The sequence below is a fragment of the Spermophilus citellus genome (assembly GCF_964194105.1).
Source record: "Spermophilus citellus genome assembly, chromosome: 2".
NCBI lineage: Eukaryota > Metazoa > Chordata > Mammalia > Rodentia > Sciuridae > Spermophilus > Spermophilus citellus.
In genome coordinates, this window is record NC_138183.1 from 240,652,477 (window position 1) to 240,677,341 (window position 24,865).

Here is a 24,865-nt window from a genome sequence, read left to right on the forward strand (position 1 = left end):
AGTCTCTCTATGTCACCAAGCCTGGACTTGAACTTGCAATTCTCCTCCTTGAGTCTCCCAAATACAATTACAGACAGAGACCACTGAACCTGGCATTCAAAGTGAGGTCTTGAGCCAAGATACAATGTTATTCTCCATAGAAACAGAAAAAAAAATCATGAATTTATTTGGAAAAACAAGAGGTCTTGAATAGCCAAAGCAATCGTTAGTGAGAAAAGTGAAGCAGGAGGCATCTAAATACCAGGCCATAAGTTGTTCTAAAGAACTATAATAACAAAAGCATCATGGTATTGGTATCAAAGCAGACTTAAAGAACAATGGAATATAATAAAAATCACAGAGACAAACCCAAATAAATATAGTTATCTCATACTAGAAAAGAGCAGCACAAACATACATTGGACAAAAGATAGCCTCTTCAATAAATGGATCTGGGAAAACTGGAAATCCATATGTCGCAAATGAAATTTAATTTTGTTGTATTCTCTGGACAGTTTGGACTACCTAGTACACACTTCCCAACTAGGGCAAGGCATTGATAGGACCCCACTTTCCTTCTATCTTTAACACAACCTGTATCACTCTGATTTAAACCCAAATCTCCCACATATTTTTTTTTTCGATGTCTTTCCAAGCAAGATATCAATCCCAGGGATATTTTCTAGGATTTCCTAGGATTAACATATGAAAACATGATATGGTGACAAGGGTGCTTAATGCAGTGATATTTGCTTCAAAGTCAAGTATAGGGACAAAGCAAAGAAAAACTTCCTGGAGGAACTGATGGGAATCTGATTGTTGACAATTTTAGCACACATGTGCTTTTACTTATAAAGCAGTTTATACTTGTTTTTTTTTTTTAAACATCCCAACCTGTTTGGATTCTCCAATGATATAGACTCACATACCTCAAAACTTCTCTATAGTCAAACCCTTCATTAGAAAACTGTCCACTCCCCAACATGTTTTTGATCTAAGACTTCTTCCTGCACCCTGAATTTACCTATTCCCCTGTGGATTATATCTCATTGTATTTTTATATAATGTCTTGAGGTCATTGGGAATTTTTTTTCTGTTCTTATTTAATTAATGTCTGTTACTTCCACTAGAATATAAGAGTCACCTGTAAATAAACTAATGCATTTGCAGTAGAATGCAAAGTGCTTAAGTGTAAAAAAAGGCAATTATCAATAGCATTTTCTATATCTTTGTAAAATTGAATGAAAAATTGAATATATGAAATGTTGGAATGTAAAAGGCTCAGAAACATTGTCTACAAACATGGGACACCATTTAGTCATTCAAGAGAAATAATGAAACATGACACATGGACATCAGATACATGTTCTTATAATAATTCCTTAATACAAATGCACATTTTATTAAATTAAATGATGTAATATAATTTTGTTTCTTGCATATCATGAAATGAAATTTTGGAAAAACAATCACTCTAAATAAATATGCATATGTATAAATAGTAAATTTATTTAAAACCACCTTTTGCTTTTAAGTTTTTGCAGGGCCTCTTTCACATCCTTGTTGCATAAACTATAAATGATAGGGTTCAACATGGGAATGACAAGCGTGTAGAACAGTGAGCTCATTTTATCTTGATCTAAAGAGTAGGAAGAAATTGGCCAGAAATACATAAAGAGCATGGTGCCCTGGAAAACTGCAACTGCAGTTAAGTGGGAGGTGCAGGTGGAGAAAGCTTTGAGCCTCCCCTCAGCAGAGCGAATCTTTAAGACTGATGAGATGATGTAGCCATAAGATACCAGGACTCCAGAAATGGTACTCAGTTCAATGAATCCAAAAATTGTGAATAATACCAGCTCATTGACTTGTATATCAGAACAGGAAAGGAGGCAAAGTGGAGGTAAATCACAGAAGAAATGATTAATCTCCTTAGTCCCACAGAAACATAAGCGGAATGTTAATGTTGTGTGTATCAAAGCATCTGCCAGGCCTATGAGGTAAACCCCAGCCATGAACAGTGAACACACATTAGTGGACATGTCTACTGCATAGTGCAAGGGCCTGCTGATGGCTTTGTACCTATCAAAGGCCATCACTGCCAGCAGCAGACACTCAGAATATGCAAAAATACATAAGGTCAAGAACTGCACAGCACATGCAAAGAACGGAATTGATTTGTTCTTGGCAAATATGTCCACCAGCATCTTGGGCCCAACTGCTGTGGAATAGCAGAAGTCACAGAAAGAGAGGTGCCTGAGAAAAAAGTACATTGGTGTATGAAGCTGGGGGTCCACTCTTATTAAGAAGATTATCCCAAGGTTTGCCAGAAGATTAATGAGGTAAACCACGAGAAACATGATGAAAAAAAGGGCCACTTTGAGGTCAGCATTACTAGTAATTCCCAAGAAAATGAAGTCATTCAAGGATGAACAGTTTTTCTTGTCCATTCTTCTCTCTTGTCTAGACATTCAAAACATGATAAATATTTATTCACTTATTTTTTACCAGCACTATACAAATAGGAGAGAACACAATTTGTATCTGTAAACTTTTATCCTAAGGAAAAAAAAAAAAGACCTTTGTTCTACTCTACAAAAAGATATTGCATGCTTTTGACAGTAAGACATAAATAGATAGCAGAAGAGAAATTTTGTAATTCATTATGTATATGGCTTTCTACATCTTTAATATCTTTGAATCTTATTTTTATTTTTTTGTGAAATAAATTTGATACACTCAAATTTCAGTAAATCTTTAAAATAATACTTCATAAACATAATCTTAGATTTTCTATGAAGATTAGACATTGGTACAAAGAATTAAATATTTGTTATCTAGATGTAAAAGAAGTTGTAATTTTTACAAGATCAAATCTAGTGATTGGTTTTAAAGACCACTGTGTGAGTTGCAGAAACAATGAGTACTGCGCTTGGTCTATGTGCTCTTTAGTATTTGATGAGACACAATATAAGTGTTCTTTACTTTGATTTCCTAGGATTGACATAGGCTCACTACCCAATTTTAGATATGATTAAAAGAGAAAGGGGAATTCCTCTTGATCACTGGAAACATAATGCTCAAACAGAAATGATGGATGCCTCATAATTTAAAATGTAAACCTGCATTATGTCAGATTATAAAACACAAATTTATGTAAAAATTGAAAACAGGATGAGGGATGATTAATAGTTTGTATATACATAGAATTCTTAAAAATATATGTGCATTGATGAATATGTAATCTTTGTGCATTTGGGTATGATTCTTAATTGTACTAAGATAAGTGGACAGTGAAGAATGGATATATGTATATTTTGTATTTATATGCTTTCTTTCTACTGTAGGGCTTCTATGATCAATTAATTAAGTGATCAAACAGATTTTTAATAACCTTACACTCCTAAATGTTCCTACCCATTGATAAAATAAAGGTTTGCTTATCACCCTATGTACAAATAAAATAAATGTAATATTATTTTGTCAATGTTGTCAAGTTCACTTAGAGTTATCTAGTTCTAAGAATAGATTATTTTTAATCATTAGACTTCAGAATTCATGAAACTACATAAGTCATAAAGTGATTAATTTACAAAACTCTCATTTTTTTTCCAAAGAGGTCAAATTTTTAACCTACGGTTTTAAGTTTAGAAACTCAGGAGCTTACCTCAGATGAGCTGTTCTTTGATAATTGAGTATTGAGCAGATACCATTGTATTATAACAGGCAGCATTTAGGATTTAAAAACTCTGAAGCTATTTCCCTCGGGTTTTGAAAATATGCAACCATGTGATTACGTTTTTGGTTCTGTGTTGTCCCCTGTGAATACATGAACATCTTTAGTAAATGTTGAAATGAAATTTGAAAATAGTCACAGAAGGGTTTATGTCAGATGATAACTGCAAATGAATTTGTCCTTTGGAATATATAGAATGTGCATATTTTACATTATAAAATATAATCTGCATTATCCTTGTTCAGCTGAAGCAAGATCAGTAAAACTAATATCACTTTTTTTAATAATTTCCAGTTTCTTTCTGTTGTTCATCTTTTCTTTCATTTTTGCAGCACTGTCCTTTACCATCTGAATGCTTTTTATTGAGATATAATTCATATACTATACCATTCACACTTTAAAGCAAGCACATCTGTGAATTTAGCTATATTTGTAAGGCTGTGTACTCTTTACCTTCCACATGCAGAACATTTTTTTGTATCCCCCTGGAAAGGAAATACAATTACTGTTTTCTTTTGAGTAACAGCACAAATACCAAAGTTACTACTCAGTATCATTGGACTGTCCTTCCTAGGGGTTTTTAGAACTCTCCCACTTTGTTTAATGAGATTCTGGCAAAAGACTTGCGAGGATTACAGCTCGATCAAGGAACCCTTTGACGATATGTGGATGGCCTGCTTATAGCTAATCCAGACTATGAACATTGTCTTTCAAATACTATTACACTACAGAACCTATTAGTCTCATGTGGATATGAGGTGTCCACTAAAAATGCTCAAATTTGAACACTACAATTCACCTATCTGGCATTACCAAGTAGCCAAGAATCCTGAAGTTGATGTCAGATGGAAAATTGACTATAATGAATCTGAGAGAACCCCAGAACCAGAGGCAATTACATGGATCCTGGGAATGTCTGGATTCTGCCATATTTGGACCCCTAATTTTGGACTAATAGCAAATTCTGGTATGAGGATTGAAAGGGGAAGAATAGAACCTTTTCTGGACAGTAGAATGTCAAGCTGCTTTTGAAAAGTTAAAACACAGCCTTATAACAGCCCCTGCTCTGAGCCTACCTGACTTAAAAAAAGGAACTCATATTATGTGCACATGAGAAACAAGGCACTTGAAATTGGATATTCAATGGAAACTGCATGAATCCTGGAGAACCCAATCTACAGGAAAAACAGAAAAAAATAAACCACGCCTTTTAAAAAAAAGTGGCTAAATTATGCCAACCAACTCATCTGCAGTGGGGTATGGTGTTACCAATTGCTCTCCTCCAAATATGGGTGGTCTCAGTAGTGGGCTCAAATTAAACCCCTAAGAAATAGTGTATGGTAGATCCTTCCTGGCACCCCAGGGAAAAGGGAGAATACAAGTAACAATAAATGGTGGTGACTATATGGAGAAAAGGGCACACTCACACACTGCTGGTGGGACTGCTAATTGGTGGAACCACTCTGGAAAGCACTGTGGAGATTCTTCAAAAATCTAGAAATGAAATCACCATTTGACCTAGTTATACATTTCCTTGGTATATATCCAAAGCCATTAAAATCAGCATACTACAGAGATGCAGCCACATCAATGTTTACAGGAGCTCAACTCACAATAGCTAAGCTGGGGAGCCAATCAAGGTGCCGTTCAACAGATAAATGGATAAAAATATGTGGTATGTATATATATATATATATATGACTATTATTATTCAGCCATTACAGGAATGACTTTATGACAGTTGCCAGTACATGGATGGATCTGAAGTCTATCATGCTAAGTGAAATAAGCCAATCCCCCCAAAAACAAAGGTTGAATGTTTTTGCTGCTATGTGGTAGATAATCCACAACAAGTGGGGTTAGGGCATATTTAGAAGTTTTGTGGAAAAAAAAGAATGATGAGAGGGGATAGAATAAAGACAGTGGAATGATTCTCTGACATAATAATACTATGTACACATGTGTATACATCACAATCAATCCCACCATCATGTACATCCATAAGAATAGGATTCTAATTAGAATAAGATGCATTCCATACTTATATAATTATATCAGAATGGATTCTGCTGTTACATATAACTAAAAGGAGATAATAATAATAATAATGATAATAATAATAATAATAAATTTACTAATTAATTTTAAAAACAGCACAGGTATTACATCTCATTCCAAGTCCTCCAGAAAACACTGGTCCTTGTTGTTCTCTAACAGGGAGTCTGCGCTGTCAAATGTGCCTCATTTGTATATGACTTCTTTACTGCCATGTGACCCAACCTAAAAGGCAATGAGTTCCCTGCAGGGAACTCAGGAAATGTGTAACCTTCCCTAATTGCCAAGTCGATTTTTATTAACCCATATTTTTTTTTTCAAGCATTATTTTCTGTTCTTGCAAAGAAAATCTCCCTTATCACAGAGACGCATCACTCAGTCAGGTGGACTCTCATAGGAGGATGTCACATGTTTTTGCAGGGTCTAACAATTCTGCTGATGATTACTACTGGATGAGTAAGGTTTCCTGCGTGGTGGTTGTTCCAGGCGGAGCAGGCTGCTGTCTGAGTTTTTGTCTTCCATTGCAATCATTGTTGGAATGAAAAGTTTGGTTCATAAGACAGAATCTTCTCAGACCACAGTTCTCTCCTGCTACAAATTCCTTTTTTTTTTTTTTTTTTTTTTTGCATCTCTCTCAAGTCAGGAGATAGTCGCTCTCACTTATTATTTTATTGTTTCTCCTCCCAGCCTGACAAATACACAGGTGGTCATCTCCTACCCAGAATTCTGTTCTACTTTTCCTGTCAATTTGGAGGCCAGAAAGAAAATGGAACAATGCACCTCTCTTGTGGCTGAAATACCTCCTTCACCCATTTTATTTTGCCCTGTAGCCAGTTTTGTATCCGTAGCAAACTGTATAGCCTGCAACAATGGCTGTTCAATAATGACAGCAAATTACAGTCTTTACTTACTCCCAACCATGTCCCCTACAGGCGGTTGAAATGGGGTTCCCCTCAGTGAAATGGGCTGACTGCAAAAATAAAAGCTAAGAAAAGTAGAATGACAAAAAAAAAAAAAGACAAAGAAAATATTTTTTAAAGCAGGGGCGGGACAGGCTAGCTGATCCTATGGATGGAGCTTCCACACTAAAAAGAGGCAAAATGGAGCTCACACTTGCTTTATTTATATCAGGGAATACCAAAGGCCTTCCATAGAATATTCTTCACCAAAAAAGGTAATAGGTGGGCTGTTCAGTTCCTCAATGGGTTATGCCCATCTCAGGAGCTACTGTGAGGGATCTTCCTAGTAAAGTTCAGATAAAGTTCATGTTCACTGGGCAATCTATTGCATGGGGGAGCCACTGATAGTTGACAATGCCAAACCTAAAATATCCCTGGCTGACATATCAAGTGAAGGCCCTCATGTTATTCACGGGTGGATCCCTGCGTCTTACTACACTGGTGTCGACAAATTTCTGTCAACAGTTGCTCCAAACACAGCACCACTTGGAAAAGCATTTGGTCCTCACCCTCCACATACACATAAATAGATGCTTAGGATTTTCCCTACAGAATGTTTCTTCTCCTTCATCAACTTCCTGAGCTCCTGGCTGGATCATCAAGTATTTCAAAAATATGTGGTACATGAGAACCAGTCACAAAAGATGGAAGGTGCAGAGAGATTAATGAAAGAGGCAGTTAAACATGGAATCATCTAGTCCAATCCAATTCATTTGTTGATTATGGACAGAGCATATCTTGAGTGGCAGCAAGTCACTCTCCATGGCAGGACAAATTGGTTCATACACTAAAATAGACAAATGTGATCCACTGCCAACCAGAATGTAGCTGGAATTCTTCAAAACAAAATAAATATGTTAATATGTTAAATGTCTGTTAATAAAACTCTAACACTTCCACAGTGTTAATGAATGTTCTGCTATCTTAATCATTTTTCTTATCCTATACAGTTTGAAATGTATGCCAGGGTGAGATGGAAGTTCCAAGCAAGATGACTAAACCTGTGTCAAGGTGGATACCTACGTCTGAAGCAATCACAGTGTCAACCAAGCTGAAACCCAGCTCAATTCCCACACTTAACACTGAGCAAAAGAAAGGAGTAAATTACCAGGCAGAAATACCAAATACCTTAATATCTGCAAAATAATATCTATTTTTAAATTATTTTCATCCTTTCTTCTTTCCCTTCTATTTTTGCTTTTAATTTTATTTTCTTTTCTTTCTTTTTTTTTACCCTCTTGTTTGACCTACACATTTTTGCTCAAGAGGTCATAATTTACCATGCTCTGGGTTGATAAAAGCTTTCCTTATGAAAAAAAATAGGTGTTTTGAATAGAGGAACAAACTGTCTTCTTAGTTTTGTGTGCAACCTTTGGCAGATCAACTTCAGAAATATAATGTTTAGGAGTTGAAAATATCACAATATATTTATATGAAACAGCTTTTATACTATGCACACCTTGAAAACCACCCTCCACTCCTGACATGCAGTGATATACAAAGACAAGTGGAAAAGAAGCCTTACTTGCCTTTCTCAAGTGTGAAGGGCAGCACACCTAGCAGAGTTTACCAAGTGATTCCCTTGGATGCCTTCCAGTATTGGAGATTCCTTAGGTAAAACAATCCCTATATTGACTTTGGTCCTGTGCTTCCTTATATATAGCCACGAAGTACAAAATTAGAAGCCAGAATGGTAATACTTGTATCTCATGACTTAGAATAGCTTTAGACATATAAAGGGTACTGCAAAGTGTGATTTTTAATTAAAAATTTCTTAATGGTAGGTAAATTATCTTTATGATATTTCTAAGAAGTTTGGGGTGGCTTAAGTCACTCCACCCACTGGAAAGTAAGGGATTTGTATAATATTATGAGAAAGTGGATGTTTATAAGAAATATACATGTTAGCTCAGAATGAACACATATAATCTGATGTACATATTTGATATGAGGTTATAGAATTCCACAAAGAACCATGAATTCTGAAAGGAGGCATATTTGGTTTTAGAGAGTCATTTCTATACTTAGTATGGTTTGATAAAATACCCAGTCTATGCTGCCGCGATTAATTATATTTTCTAGATTATATCACATGCCTTTTGTGCTATTTGTATTTTGTTAAACCATAGGCATTAATAACAAGTTTACTTAAGGGATCCATTTCCCAGGAGTTCAAAGTATAGTGTAAATCTTTACCATCCTCAGTACCAGGGAGGAAATTCTGGTACCTCAAGCATGCTAGCTAAAACTTGATTCTGGTTATTTGAAAAAGGAAATTAGAATATTCTCTGATTAAAAAAAATAAATATGTCAAACTCATCTCTATTATGTGCATAGAAAGTTTATGAGAATGATTTTCCTGTGCAGGAAATTTATAGAATGTGTTTGCTATTTAGTTTTGAGAGGTAGTTGATGGGCAACTGTGTAACTTCAAGCATTGAAAGTATAAAAGATAGAGTAGTGAATGGAAGACTTTGTCTTACCTCTATGTCTCTCTCTGTGCCTCTCCTTTTAATTTACCTAAACAATTTCTAAGAATAATAATACTTCTAACAAAAGGATGACTTATCTTTTATTATTTTCTGCGTTAAGACTTCAGATGCATATTGCCTAGTTACTTCCAGATAAGTTTACATAAGAATTCACCTTTATGAGTCATCAGCAATATTGAACCTTAATTAATGAAATAACTGTCAATTTTATAAATAAAGTTCCTATGATTTTCAGGATTTCTTTTAACATTTATTCATTCTACATATTTCTGTACTTAAATGACCTATCTTCCTATAATCCCCCAAATTTTTAATGTTTTTAAATAGTAGCTGTAGAGTTACTCACTTAAGGTAAATTCATGTTATGAAAAATCAAACCAAGAAATAGTGTATATTACACAAGATCATGGTATCTGTGACTCTGTTTAGATGCAACTTACGAAGTATTACAGGGAACAGGGTTTAATTTCTATGTAGCTTTAAAATGAAACATGGAATCTATTTCAAAGTCCATGGAGTGACATAACTTAGCAGATAACCTGAACCTACTCTGGTAGAAAAAAGTGGAAATAAATATCAAGGGCTCCTGATGAATAAATTAATTTAGATCAGTAGTATGCATAGTATGCACTAAGATATTTAACTTTTAAATTGCTTGATAGTTATGTTTTGTTACCATCATAAATACTCTGAGATCAATGATATATATTTTTATTGATATTAAATTTTTCTGATGTTAATATAGACTTCTTTTCTTTTTTATTCTCTCTCCAGTAAGAAGTTCAAAAACAGAATATCCTCCCAACATGACTCAGGGAGCAATAGTGGGGAAAATTGCATCACCCTGACAGAATTTTTCTTTTGTACATGTGTGGTCCCTGAGCTCTTCCTCTTGGAGTTATGTCTTATGACAACTTCTTGGCCATCTTCAACTCTCTATATGGTTACCATGTCTCAGAAGCTTCATATGGAACTGGTTTCCAGTTGCTACCTCTGTGGTATGGTGTGTTCTCTGTTTCACTTGTGTTTAGCTCTTGAATTCCTATTCTACAAATCAAATGTGGTTGAGCATTTATTTTGTGCTCTACCACCTATTATTTCTCTTGCTTGCTCTGATGTGTCTGTTAATGAACTCATGGTATTAATTGTGCCCACTGTGAATGAGGTCATTACCATGGTGATAATCCTCAATTTTTCAACTTCCTGCAGGCAGGAACAATTCCTGGGACAGGGTACCTTAGAAACAGGTTGGAGCAGAAGCAGGTTATCTTGGGAAGGGTGGAGGAAGGAATCTTTAAGGATTTTCTTTCCTATGAAAAAGGCTGATTTATGTCTTAACATGGACCTACTCTATCTAATATTTATCATTGATTTCATTATGACCAGGAGGATAAGAAAGGAACCTTCCACACAATGTGAGAATGGGGAAGTAGAAAAAGAGAGTTAAGGCATATTATAAATGAAGGCCCTAAAGTTTTTCTGCCATTTTACCCCACCCCACCCCATCAGGTCCTATCTCATTCCTGTCAAGATCTTTCATCTAATCACATCTGCAAATAACCTTCCTTCAAACAAGGTAGCAATTTTAGGTTCCAGGATTATAACCTGATATCTCCCACAGTTGTCTTCAAGGTTAACATGCACTTCTTTTAAAGGATAAGTCATAATTTAATTTTCCTTTTTTCTACACTAATAATTAAATTGTTTTCTTATTCTATTAAGATTGCATTACTACTTCTTTTTGTCTCTTTTTGATGAGTCACTCATTTAAATGGAACATAGATCTTTGTTACTTTAATGAATTGGGAAGAGCACTTGACATGAGATTAAACACCTGTGGCTGGGGTTGTAGCTCAGTGGAAGAGTGCTTGCCTAGAATGTGTGAGGCACTGGGTTTGATTCTTAGGACCACATATAGATAAATGAATAAAATAAACATCCATCATCAACAACTAAAGAAAAAATATTAAAAACAAAACAAAACAAAAACCTGCATCCATGTTCTGACTCCTAATGAATGACTTAAGCAAGATGCTTAAACTCAACCTAAGTTTTCTCACATACAAACTGCAAATAAGCTGCTAGCTTTAGACAGCTAGTTTGGACTTAAATATAATAATAATAACAACAACAACAAAAATAATGCCTGCAAAGACATGGCTCAAAAAGTACACTCTAACTTATGATTCTTTATAATAAATATTTGAGGTTGAAGGTCATTTATTAGCTATTTAAAAGTTTTCAGTATCCCTGGAAAAGACAGCTACTCATTTTTTTCTTTTCTGCAAAAAAAATAATTTATTAAGGTAAAATTGACAATGAAATATTGTGTATCTTTAAGGTGTATAACTTGACAGTGTGATGTACATACAGAATGTTAAGTAATGACATACTGGATATAATCAATTACTTCACATATTTACCTTTTTTTCCTTTTTTTCTCTTTTCTCTTCTTTCTTTTTATCTAGTGAAACCACTGTGTGCCCATTAAGCAAATTCCAAGTATATAATGCAATGCTATTTACTATATGACTATGTTGTAGGTATACACATAGACAGAAAGGATGAGTTAGGTAATGAACCCAGCCTAATTCCATTTTAAGATTGGGAGCCATCTCGTCACAAGATCATGAAAAGTTCATTTCTATTTTACTATAAATATTAAGATTTCTATTTGGCCTAGTGTTTAAACTTGTTTGAAATTCCTGCCCATGCTCTGAACTCACCCATGCCTGGCTCTCCTTGACCAGATAGCAACTCTCTCTGAAACCTCAGCTGCATGACATAAATTCTGATGCTGGAATCTGAATGTATTCCTACCTTGAAATATTAAGCCATGTATAACTTACTGTCAGCTCTTTGTATTAGGCTTTCCAGAACCCTGTTAGCTGTAAGTTCTCAATACACCTGCCTTTGTAACTTTCTGTGCTATGAAAACCTCCCTCTGCTTAGACTCAGATGCTATCCTCTGGCCTGGATTTGGGTGAGGCAGTTGCTGATCAGCTCTCTTGTGTACACAATATAAGCTTGCTTTGATTTGGTTTACAATTGGAGTTGGTGGTCTTTTCTTTGTTTGCAAGGTTCAACATAGGCTCAGCTTATTATAAAAATTTAGCACCCGATTGATTTTCAAATGTTTAAAATGGGATAATATTTTATATATCTTTTGTGATACTTTGCATGTGAAGATTAATGAAAGAGAAAATTATTTCACATTTTCTCCTCCAAAGAGAGCAGCATTTTTCTCCCCTGATATTACTGACATTTTGGATCAGACCACTCCATGCGGTGGGAATTGGTCCTATGCTTTATGGGATCTTTAGCAGAATCTCTGGCTCCTACTCATCAGATGCCAGGGCACAGCAGCACACACATTTATGACAAGCAAGGAATCTCTGCAGACATTGCCACATCTCTTTTGCAGCACAAGTTCCCTGGCCCCAGTGGAGTGCCATTAGTCTAGAAAGCATCTGAGTGAGTCACAGAAAGCTCAGTGCTTGCCCTGGATGCCAATTCATGCCAATTTGATAATGAGGACACAGTTCTGAGAAAAAGGGAAAAGAAGTTTTATTGTTGCTAGCAAAAGAGAAACACAGGGGTCTGCTGTTCCAGGGAGAAAGAGGGGATTTTAAAGAAACTCTTCAAGGTTTCTTTTCCAGGTGTGCTCTGGTAGGGGGTCCCTGGGCACCCTGATCCTGTGTTATACATTCACTTCTTAGATCCTGTAGCAGATAGGTCTTTCCTGTAGTGGGTATGCTGAAGGAAAATTAATTAAGGGAAGAAAAGATAGCACTGTGTTCCTAATCTTCTTAGTGATATGTAGAGGGGGGAAGAGAGGGGAAAATGTCATTTTAAAAATAAGCCTCAAAGCAATGAGGGCTGTATTCAAAAGGTAAATGGACAACAGTATCAATAGGAAGAACATCACAGTCTCTTCAGAGAGAGCTTCAGCATTGAAATTTCCTGTGCTTAAGAAGCCTTGCAGCTACCCAGTCACTCTCATTTTAGCTGTTAGAATTTAGACACAAAAATTTGTCGATTCTATCTCCTAAATCTACAATGCTAGTATGAGACAAACATCATGGATTTTAGTGAAACTGGACTTTTGACATGAGACTAGACTCCATGCTTCACCAATTTCCTCTAGGTTCTTGTCTCATAAATTTTGAAGGATAATATTCATGGATAATCATGGAAGGGAAAAGTAAACAAAGCAGAATTTATTTAAGCAAGAAGAGATAAAACTCTGGCCATGCAGAAAGAAACCTGAGCAGTAAAAATCATTAGTATGTGTGACAGCTTATGAGTTTATATATGGTTCTAGCTAGAGCATAGAGCAAAATATGTATTGAACAGGCATTAGAAAGTTGAAAAACAATTAAAAATATTCTCTGAAATGCATGGATTTATTACAACAGATATATATTGATTCCTTTTAACCTGCCATTCAAACCATGGCCCTTGAGATTGGATCACACGGGTTAATATAAAAAAGTGCTCTGGGATTAATTAATGAACTCACTTTTTAAGAATGTGGGAATAAAGTTTCTAGTGTATTTTGGTGCAAGCAGCTTAAGCAGGTGATGATATGATTTGGGGGGGGTGGTCTTGGAGAATCCTCTACTAAGCTCTAAACAAGAATGAAGGCAGAGTCAGGAGTACTAACTCCTAGGCTGACTGGACAGAGATACATAAGCATGACCTGAGGCTAGAATCTTCAACTGGATTTTGACTAGCTAGGTGAACAGTCCTTTACCTGTAATCCCAGTGACCTGGGAGTCTGAGACAAGAGAATCATAAGTTCAAGACCAACCTATGCAACTTACTTACAGCTTGCATCAGTATTGGCTGGGGATGTCATTCAGAGGTAGAACACCTCTGGTTTTACTCCCTAGTACCACAACAAACAGACAGGAGTTACAGCTTGAAGACTATTTCATGATCTGATGCTATGAACAATATCATTTATCTGTCTTTTATCATCAGGAGGTTATTCCTTTATGGTTGACCTAGTATGAGCTTTAGCTTTTTTGTCACTATAAGAAAAAAGACCTGGCAACTACAATGTAGAGGAGGAAAAGTGTTTATTTTGTCTTGTGTTTTCAGAGGTCTCAGTCAAGAAAGATTTGACTCCATCGCTCTGGGCCTAAGTTGAGGGAGAGCATTAGGATGGAACATTATGGCAGAAGGCTGGGCAGAAGAAAGCAGCTCAGGACATGGCAAGTAGGAAGCAGAGAAAGCTCTCTTCTCACCGGCAACAACATACACACCCCAAAGCATACCTTCAGTGAACCATCTCCTCCAACCATAACCTACCTGCCTATATTGAATTCCAGTGAATCCTTGACAGTAGATTAATCCACTGTTTGCATTACAACTATCATAATCTAACTATTTCACCTCTGAATATACTTGCCTGCTGCAGTCTTGGTTGGGCACAGAATCACAAGCCACCACACACCTTGTAGATTCAAACAGCAATTCTTTATTCCCGAACTCACACCGGCCTCTACACACGTTCTGGGGAAATCCAAGTTCTGCCGCACACTTCACGTCCCAAAATACTTTCTCAATTCCACGAGAACTCAACTGGAACTCAGGCAGCAGTATACGCCCTATTCCCAGCAGCAATAACCTTAAACCTGGAACTTCCCTAAACCCAGATTGTCTTAAACCGGGAACACCTTAAACCCAAATTATCCTAAACCAGGATACTTCCTAAAACCTGCAGGATACACCCTGCAGGATACACCATGCAGCATCTCCCCCATTCTGATTAATTAAACAACAAGCAATGTGGCTTAAGGACTGTGCCTGGTAGGTTGTCCAATTCAATATATGCTGAGGGCCATTGCCAAGTAGGAATGACGCATCGAAATTTCCTTGCCAGCATACCCCATGTTGCTTAGAGGAAATTCGCTGTGACATTGCATGTGTATTTGAGAAAGGTGACCCTGCTCAAGGATGAGGGTGGATCCAGGTTCAGGGTGTATCCTGCAGGTTTTAGGAAGTATCCCGGTTTAAGACAATCTGGGTTTAGGGAAGTTCCAGGTTTAAGGTTATTGCTGCTATAGATTTGAGTCAAATCATCTTCTTTTTAGTCTGTAGAAATTGCTTTGGTTAGTCTCTCTGGAATCCAAATCGGCTGCTGTTCTCCCTGTGGAAACACAAACAGAACCCCGACTCCAGACAATCACTGGATCAGGACTTTTCCATTGTCCTGTTAGAATATCTTTCCAAAGTACCTTAGGCTTATGTACATTTTTTGGATATATATGTCTTTCCACAGCACTAAGTCCTGATGAATCCAAATTTAGAATGTTTAGAGTAAAAAGGGTTATTTTAAGTTTATATTTGGGGGATATACACCCCTTTAAGATCCTTTTAAATTTAAGTCTATCAAAAGCATTCTGCCTTAGTTTTTAGAATTACTTTAGTCCTTTTAATTTTTTTGATGTGGTTTTAAACTAATTTCCTTCTAGTTTAACGTTTTCTAAATTGGTTCTTGTCTATAAATTTTAACACCCTCATCTGAGACTTCTAATTTCTGTACCATCAGAAATTAAAGTTGATGGACTTTTTGAAAAAACTTACTAATAATCTTGTTGTTCTTTTATTTTATCCAATATTTGACTTTAAACTTCTCTCTTCTACCTTTTTCTATCTTGAATGTCTGTATCTAATAGTTATCTTAGCCTTTTGCATTTTCTATCTGAAATACCTTTATTTGACATTTTCAACCATTTTTTTAAATCTTGTTTCTATCTTCTAGTTTTTTTCTAAGGTTTTTATATTTACCCTTAGTTGCTTTTTTCTCTCCTAGTTTTCTTTTGTTTCCTATTTTGTGGGTTTAAAATTCTTGTTTTTCTACATCATTTTTATCTTCCTATATCTTTTTTATCTTTCTACATCTTCTCTCTTCTTTTTTTTTACCTTTCTGTACTTCTGTTTTTAAAGTTTTTCACTTCAAATTTTTAATTTTCTTGTCTAAATATCTTTTATCTTATTATCTTCCCATTTTCATGTTTTTTCCCTCCATCATGAAGGCATCTTAACCACCTTCAATTTAACCTTTTAAAGCCTTTTGCAACTTATTTAGACATTTTACAACTTTTTACTTTACCACACAAAGATTATCTCATCTAGAAACATTTCTTTTTCCTTTAACCTTTTATTATTAAAATATATTTCCACATCTTGAATCTTTTTATATCTCTTTTTAACCGTTAACCCTTTTTATAAATTCACATTCTGAATCAACCCTTATAAAATTTCTGATTTAGACAAATTACTCCACTTTAATAAGATGAAATAATTTCATGTTTTTTAAGGTACTATAATACTGTAATTGAAACCCAACTGAAACTTCTTATACTCTTTGTATATAAATTACACATGATAGAATCTTAACTCTTAGTAACCTTGTTTCAGCAAAGACACAGACCAAAGCAATATTAAACTTTTTTCTATTTACCAATTTATGAAAACACACATAATGTTTAAATATATTACCTTATGGAACTTAATAAGTAAAGAGTACTTGATTTTATATTTAGTGGTTGATATTTTAACACTTTAGCTTCGTAAATTAATCAGATGTCTGTAAAAACCAAGATCTTAGACAAATGTAGTAAACAGAACTAACCATCTCTTTCTTGTTGAAGGAAAATCCTTCTATAGGATACCATGATGGTCCCATTGATATACTTAATAACTCGTCTCTAAAAAGCCATGGGCTACATTTTTGTACTGTATCAACATATGCCCTTATTGTTCTTGGTCTCACTGGGCTGCCTCCTTCCTCTAACAATTTCTCTTCCTTGGAGGCGAACAACTTCAAACCTTGAGTCAACCATTTTCCCCAGTTTGCCTGAGAAAGTTCTATGAAAGGCAACTTGAAACAAAAACAAAATAAATCAAAACAAGAACACATTGTTTTTTGAAATGGTCACCCATTTTTTTGCTCTCCTTCAGGAGCAAGCAAATTCACTTACTCCCAAGCTTCAGACATTCCCTGTACAGGCCATCAAATGCCGCAGTCTTGGCTGGGCACAGAATCACGAGCCACCACACACCTTGTAGATTCAAACAGCAATTCTTTATTCCCGATCTCACACCGGCCTCTACACACGTTCTGGGGAAATCCAAGTTCTGCCGCACACTTCACGTCCCAAAATACTTTCTCAATTCCATGAGAACTCAACTGGAACTCAGGCAGCAGGATACACCCTGTTCCCAGCAGCAATAACCTTAAACCTGGAATTTCCCTAAACCCAGATTGTCTTAAACCAGGAAGGCCTTAAACCCAAATTATCCTAAACCAGGATACTTCCTAAAATATGCAGGATACACCCTAAACCTGGATCCACCCTCGTCCTTGAGCAGGGTCACCTTTCTCAAACACACATGCAATGTCACAGCGAATTTCCTCTAAGCAACATGGGGTGTGCTGGCAAGGAAATTTCGATGCGTCATTCCTACTTGGCAATGGCCTTCAACATCCTATCTCACACATTAACTTTAGAAGGAATTCTCATATCAAAACCAAAATGGTATCATAATAGAAACTCTATTGCATAATATCAGATATATCTCTATATAACTGACAGATTATATATATATATATATATACACTAAAGCCCTATTTAAGAGATTAAAAAAAATGAAGGTCTGATTATTGTCATAAAATTAATAAGTAATCACTGCATACAAACTAAAATCATATCTGTCTTCCTTCAAAATTCAAAGTCTTTCATTAAGGTCACTTTCTTCTTTATTCCTTTCTTAAACGAAAATCAGACTAAAAAAATAAAAAAGAAGCAACTATCTGGATTAAGGTTGTATAGAACAAGTACTTAAGAGACACAATAATATTATTCATTTATTTTCAGCTCTGTTAGTCATTAATGCAAGACAAATATCCTGTAAAAATTGCATATTTTTATAAATTGCTATATTACTATGATGTTTTGGGATAGATAATATTCAGTAAATCTTTTTTTTCTTTCCATATTTTTATTGGTTCATCATAGTTGTACATAATTATGGGCTTTGTTGTTACACATTAGTATATGTGTTGAGCTCCAACACAAAGAAAAGAACACCAACTCCAATTTTAAATCAAATTATAGCAAGCTTGTATTTGTGTACACAAAGAGCTGATCAGCAGTTGTCTCTCTCAAGAGGGGCTAGCGATCAGCATCCTAGCTCTCCAGGAAAGAGGCTTTATAGTGCAAAAAGTTGCAAAATGGGTGTTTCGAGAACTTATAGCTAACAGGATTTTGACAAGCATAATATAAAATCAGATAGTAGGTTAATGATCTACATGGCTCAACATTTCAAGTTGGGGAATAAATTCAGATCCCAACACCAGAATTTATGAGGCATGCTTGGGCTTTCAGTGATGGTTGTTATCTGGTCAGGGAAAGCCAGGCATGAATGAGTTCAAGGCACTAGCAGGCTTTCCAAGCAAGTTTAAAACATCTAAATATGGCCAGGCCACTTAGTAATCCTAGCATTTTACAGAAAACAGAAATGAGCTTTCTGTAATGTTTGACAAGATGGCTCCCAATCTTAAGAGAGAATTAGGCTGGGTTTATCTCATGGACCCAATATAATCACGTAATAGCACGCATAGCACTTCCCAGCACATCCCCCAGCACATTCAGTCCATTTTATAACTGAAAGTTTATTTTCCCATTCCCCTCACAACCTCTTATATGTAATTTTGTATAGCAATGAGGGTCTCCCTTCATTTCCATGCAATTTCCCTTTTCTCTCCCTTTCCCTCCCATCTCATGTCTCTGTTTAATGTTAATCTTTTCTTCCTACTCTTCCTCCCTGCTCTGTTCATAGTTGCTCTCATTATATCAAAGAAGACATTTGGTATTTGTTTTTTAGGGATTGGCTAGCTTCACTAAGCATAATCTGCTCTAGTGCCGTCCATTTCCCTGCAAATTCTATGATTTTGTCATTTTTTATTGCTGCATAGTACTCCATTGCTGTACAAAATTACATATAAGAGGTTGTGAGGGGAATGGGAAAATAAATAAGGAGAGAAATAAATTAATTACAGTAGATGGGGTAGAGAGAGAAGATGGGAGGGGAGTGGAGGGGGGATAGTAGGGGATAGGAAAGGTAGCAGAATACAACAATTACTAATAGGGCATTATGTAAAATTGTGGATGTGTAACCAACATGATTCTGCAATCTGCATTTGGGGTAAAATTGGAGGTTCATAACCCACTTCAATCTAATGTATGAAATATGATATGTCAAGAGCTTTGTAATGTTGTGAACAACCAATAAAAAAAATTAAAAAAAAATGATGAACTTTGTCTTGAAAATCTTAAAAAAAAAAACAAGTAGATACACGTTACTGACTTATCCTGTTAATGCTTAACAGTAACAGTTTTGCTCTTAAGCAAAAAATTCTATTTGAATTATTTCAAAATACTTTAGTAAATTGATCAAACAAATGTTGCCAAAAAGTCTTAAAAATACAAGTCTGAATCCAATTGGGGTGGATTAACCTATATACACATGTCATTTCCCTATTCTCAAATGGATAGACCTTCTCCCCCAGTCTTATTGCAAGATGGTCATGTCTGTGAGTCTTTTAGTAGTAGTAAGACATAAAATAAAAGGGTTGAAAAACAAACAAAAAAAAGAAAGTTTACATAAAATCAGGGAAGAGGACTTGAACGATAAACCCTGTATCACCCTCTATGCTCCTTTTATGACAACAAGGTAAAATAAGTTTAATGTTTTTGAGTGTAGAAAACCAGAACACTTAGCAGGAAGTTCAATGGCATTAATATATATATATATATATATATATATATATATATATATATATATATATATATATGTGTTTGTGTGTATGTGTGTGTGTTTTCCATTTGGTACTGGGAATTGAATTCAGAGGTGCTTTACTATTATGCTGCATACCTAGTCATATATACACACACACACACACACACACACACATACACTTTGGGACAAGATTTCACTAAGGTGCCAAGAATGTCTTCAAACTTGAAACTCTCCTATCTCATCCTCCTGAGTCTCTGAGATTATAAGCATGCACCACTTTTCCTGCTGGTAAAATATTATTATTGACAATTTTTAATGTCTCTTGGTGTTTCATTTTCATTTGTTGGACAATACCAAATCTACTTTTGTGGGAGATATTAGAGAAGCAAAGGTCTGTTCTATTTAATTGTCAATAACTTTCAACAGGTTTACTTAAGGACCTAAAGGAGAAGTTCTATTAATTCTCAGGTGCACATGTGAGAAAGATGGAATCATCCTCGGGTATGCTCTAGTGGCTCTCCTGATTTTCTCCTGAATTGCACCCTTGTCCCCAGGGATGCCTCATTCCCTCAGGCTACACTCTGCACATTTGGGCTCTAAACACCAACTTCATAAACAGAGCTACTCCTGAAGGCCATGAAACCCAGCCCCCAGCCCCATTAATATGACAGCAAAGGTTGGACTATGTTATGAAATATTGCATTATCTGAATTACTTCCCAAATGAATTTGTTTTTTTAAAAGAAAACATCTCTTTTTGAATATTTTTTTCAAGGGTCAAGAGACTTAAGGTAGAATTTAAAACATCAGAAACAAGTGAGAATGACACATAAAGAAAATAACCTGTACAAAAACAGCTTTCCTGGGGTCACTGTTGCCCTTAAATATAACTATGGGCACCCCACTCCTTCTAAGTAAGGTCCTTCCTTCAGAAGACAGCCATTATCACATATTCAAATTTGACCACATATCATATTTGACCACATGATTGTGGTCAAAAGGAAAACCAGTTTCACGGATCTCTGCTGCTCAAAGCCAGAAAAGCAGTGCCTGAGAATGCTAGCATTAATAAATGCAGATTTTTGTAAATATAAAGAATATTTATTTTATGAAATATTATGTGAAGGTTTTGTGCTTTATTAATTTCCCAAGTGTAGCTTCAATATGCTTTGTTTACAAAAACTGCTAGACATTTAGAAGGGATAATATAATCATAAAAATCTAACAATATATAGTGTTTGATTTCTGACAACCTTCCAGGACATGTGTACATAAAAAGTTTTAACTGTATATGTTTAAAAGTAATATATGTATTTTTTACAAATAGTGAAGAGAGCAAAGGGATATTCAGAAATGTAAACACTTCTGTATTTTAAAGCTGAACCAAAAAAAAAAAAACTCAGAACAGAACAAGCATTTCAGAGAATTGTTGTGGGCCCTAATTAAATTGGATAGACAAATTGAAATGCAACCCTTCATATTGTATTCTTTTGCATCTGTTTTCTTTAGCTTTCTTTTGAGATTCCTCTATATATTTGGTTATATATAGTAATAGATTATTTTCATTAATATGCAGCATTCTGATAAACAGAGATTTGTTTAAAAGAAGGCATAGCACTTTGGAGACATAAGTTATGTGTATATCCAGTTATAGGACATATTGCCAAAGAGTCTTTCAGTCAAAACCCAATTCTGACTCTTACTTGGAGTGTGTAAGATGGAAATTTATGACATATCCACACTAATATAAATTGATATAATAATAATGTCAACCATTTTTATTTTAGTCTTTCTTTAGATCATTTAACTGCATTTTTTATTGAACTGTACACTGACAGTTTTACAACCAATTCTGTGCTGTGTCTATTAAAATAAAATGGAGGATGGCAGGCCAGTTAAAAAGTCTGTGTTTAAAAGTATCTGGTCTTTTGCAACATAAGTCCTCTAGCTGACACCACTCTCAGTGCCATTTCAGACCAAATCAATCCAGAGAGAGAACAAAGGTTTTTTTTTTTTTATACAAAGATCAAGCCCTTCATTGTTTTATTTATTTAATACCTCCCATAGTGGGAATAGAAATACTTGATAGTGGAATCATAGGTATAATAATGCAGAATGTTACAATTGAAAAGACTTTCACAGATAATCTGCTCTTAGCTCTTTTACACAAGGGCAGTTATGTCAAGTGAGGAAGAGTGACTTCCTACATATTACTGTGGTGTTTATCCCCTAGCATCCTTCTGGAGAGAGAGATGTGCCAGGAGTTAAAGCTGCTGTCTCTGACATTAACACATGACTTCTCCTTTCCTTGGTTACTGATCATGATTACTGCAATTTTCTTACAAATATACTTATACAGCCAATCCCCGGTCGGTTCTCTGCTTTCACTAGGTTATACAGATATCAAACCTGCATAAATGTTTACACATCTCAGTCCATGAATCTTCAAATTTATATGGCTTGACACAGTGTTATGTTCAGGTATTGTCCTGTTAAGGCTGAAGAAAATAAATCAAGATAGAGAAACATTCTTGTAGTCTAAACTCCTGTAACAAAGTCATTGGCGATATCATATGTAACAATACAATTTTCCATTAGTTTTCCCTGATCTATGAGGAAGATGTGATGTGGAGGGATAGGCAGTGAAGGGACTGGTGGGGATTGAAGCGGACAGGCCAGAATGGTCAAAGACCTTTGACATACGTTTGCCTATCAGTGTAGAAACCCAAAATGGATGGATCACTCAAGACTATCTGCCAAAATTCTTACTGAAGTCACACATATTCTAAGCAATATTTAGAGTAAGTGTTTTTTTAAAATAGTAGTTTAACAAATTCACAGAGATGAAGACTATAACTTATAAACTGGTTTTCTTATACTTTTATACATGTATCTTTGAGCATAATATATACTCTTATGATTAGAATTTCCTTCTGTTTATATTATGCTTACTGCATATGATTAAACGAATAAATAAGCAGATTAAGTTGATCCTTCCATGATCTAAATGTAGTATGTCATATAGAGGAAAATTAAATGTGTTTACACATTTCAGTACACTTAAATTTATTTGAATTGTCACAGTGTTTCAAGTAGAGTTTTCTCCATGCTGCTATTCATAAGAGAGATGAACAAAAACATATGGGTAAACTGGGCATTTGTGGCACAGGCAGAATCCTTTAAGTCTGTGTTTGAAAAAGGAACACTCCCCCTGTTCTTCCCCATGTGTTTTATCTATAACTACACGTTGATATAAACTGTCAAAGGGTCCTACTGTTGCCACTTTGGAAAGCGTAGATGTCTCCTGTGCTTTATGTATATTTTGAGAGTTGTCATGCAGATATTTTATAATGACATCTAGAAAAGGATACAATGTTTAAAATCTTTAAACTTGTACAATTTTAATGGATAATTAAGAATTTCACAAAGTTGAACAATCCATCTAACAAATGGCCATGTTTGCATTTTCTCAACAATATTCTCTTCATGTTGGGATATCATAAACTTGAGCAGAGCCAGATGCAGCAGCTGAGCTATCTTCTAAGTATTTAGAAGAATGTTCTCTACTTAATTTACACACTTTTGTTTATTCACTAACTTAGAATACATAGATTTTTTTTGTTTTTGAAAACTATAAAATATTTATTCAAAATACATGGCATATCATCCATCAATTCACTATAATTTTATAACAAATGAGCCCTCAAATGTTAGTTCATGGAGAGATCTTTATTTCTTATTGTTTTTCCATTCTGTATCTCAGTCACAGTACTGTGAAAGAAAGAGAAATCTAAGACATGCTTCAGCAAAGAATACTCACACTCTTTCACTGAAGTTGAAGATTTAATAAACTGAGCAATGCGAAAAATAATTCCTTTAGGAGAGTAAGATATATGAATCACAAAGGTACCCTCTTAACCACAACTGAAAAAGGGAGGAATGCAAGAAGAGCTGAGTGGAAGTGACAGAGTTGAGAATTTCAGTACAAGGTTGACTTTATTGATGTCCTTCATTTACAATTTTTCTTCATTTTATTGTTAATTGACACAAACTTGACAAATTAAAAGGGTACATTTTGACATAAAGTCTTATATAAAAATTAATAATGAAACATTGAAAACATAACTCTAGTGAAATCATTGATAGAACATTGATAGATAATGGTCTTTCATAAAGTCAGTGTTAAACTTTATAAACAATAACATACAGAATTTCTTTTTAGCTATTCAGACTATAATCTTTGTAGTCCTAAATCATGTCAAAAGCTCCTTACTCTCAAAGGCATACACTTATCTTTATGCCTAATATTGTTTTCTTGGATAACTGAAATAGAATGTGGATTTACCTTGTATTTAGTATGTACTATTGTATAGATCATAAAATGTGAAACTAAAAAGAAGCATAGCCACTTACACTTTTAAAATCTTTATATAGTGGTCTGGGATCATGGGAATTTTTCTCAATAGACTGAACACGGGGAAATAAATCATCATTCTGAGATATAAAATATTTCTCTTACAGCATCTGAATTTTGCATTTATTATAATAGTAGGAGCCCAACCTGTGACAACTTAGAAATACCATATCTTCTTTATACTTAAAAGATTTTTACAAAAATAAAAATTGCATTATTTAAAAAGAGTCATATATACATTACATAATAACAAAAAGCAAGGTGATTATTATATCCACTATATCAAATAATGTGTTTATAATATGCATTATCTCAAAGACTTATGATTTCTTTATGACATAATATTCAGTCTCTTCTTCTACATGCATTATCATTGACTATTGTGATCCTACATTGAGTAGAATGTAAAAAACAGTAAT

The 24,865-nt window shown here is 34.9% G+C and overlaps 2 protein-coding genes across 2 annotated transcripts in view; one reads left to right on the plus strand and one right to left on the minus strand.

The window, feature by feature from the left end:
* The window catches only part of LOC308641842 (uncharacterized protein), a gene marked incomplete at both ends in the record, with an annotated part of 49,303 nt that overhangs the window by 7,847 nt on the left and 16,591 nt on the right, over positions 1–24,865 (plus strand).
* LOC308638948 (olfactory receptor 5W2-like) lies at positions 1,491–2,426 on the minus strand (the record flags this gene model as incomplete). The annotated part of the gene is made up of 1 exon (XM_081276884.1): positions 1,491–2,426. The coding sequence occupies one exon, from the start codon at positions 2,424–2,426 to the stop codon at positions 1,491–1,493; it is 936 nt and encodes a 311-aa protein (XP_081133010.1).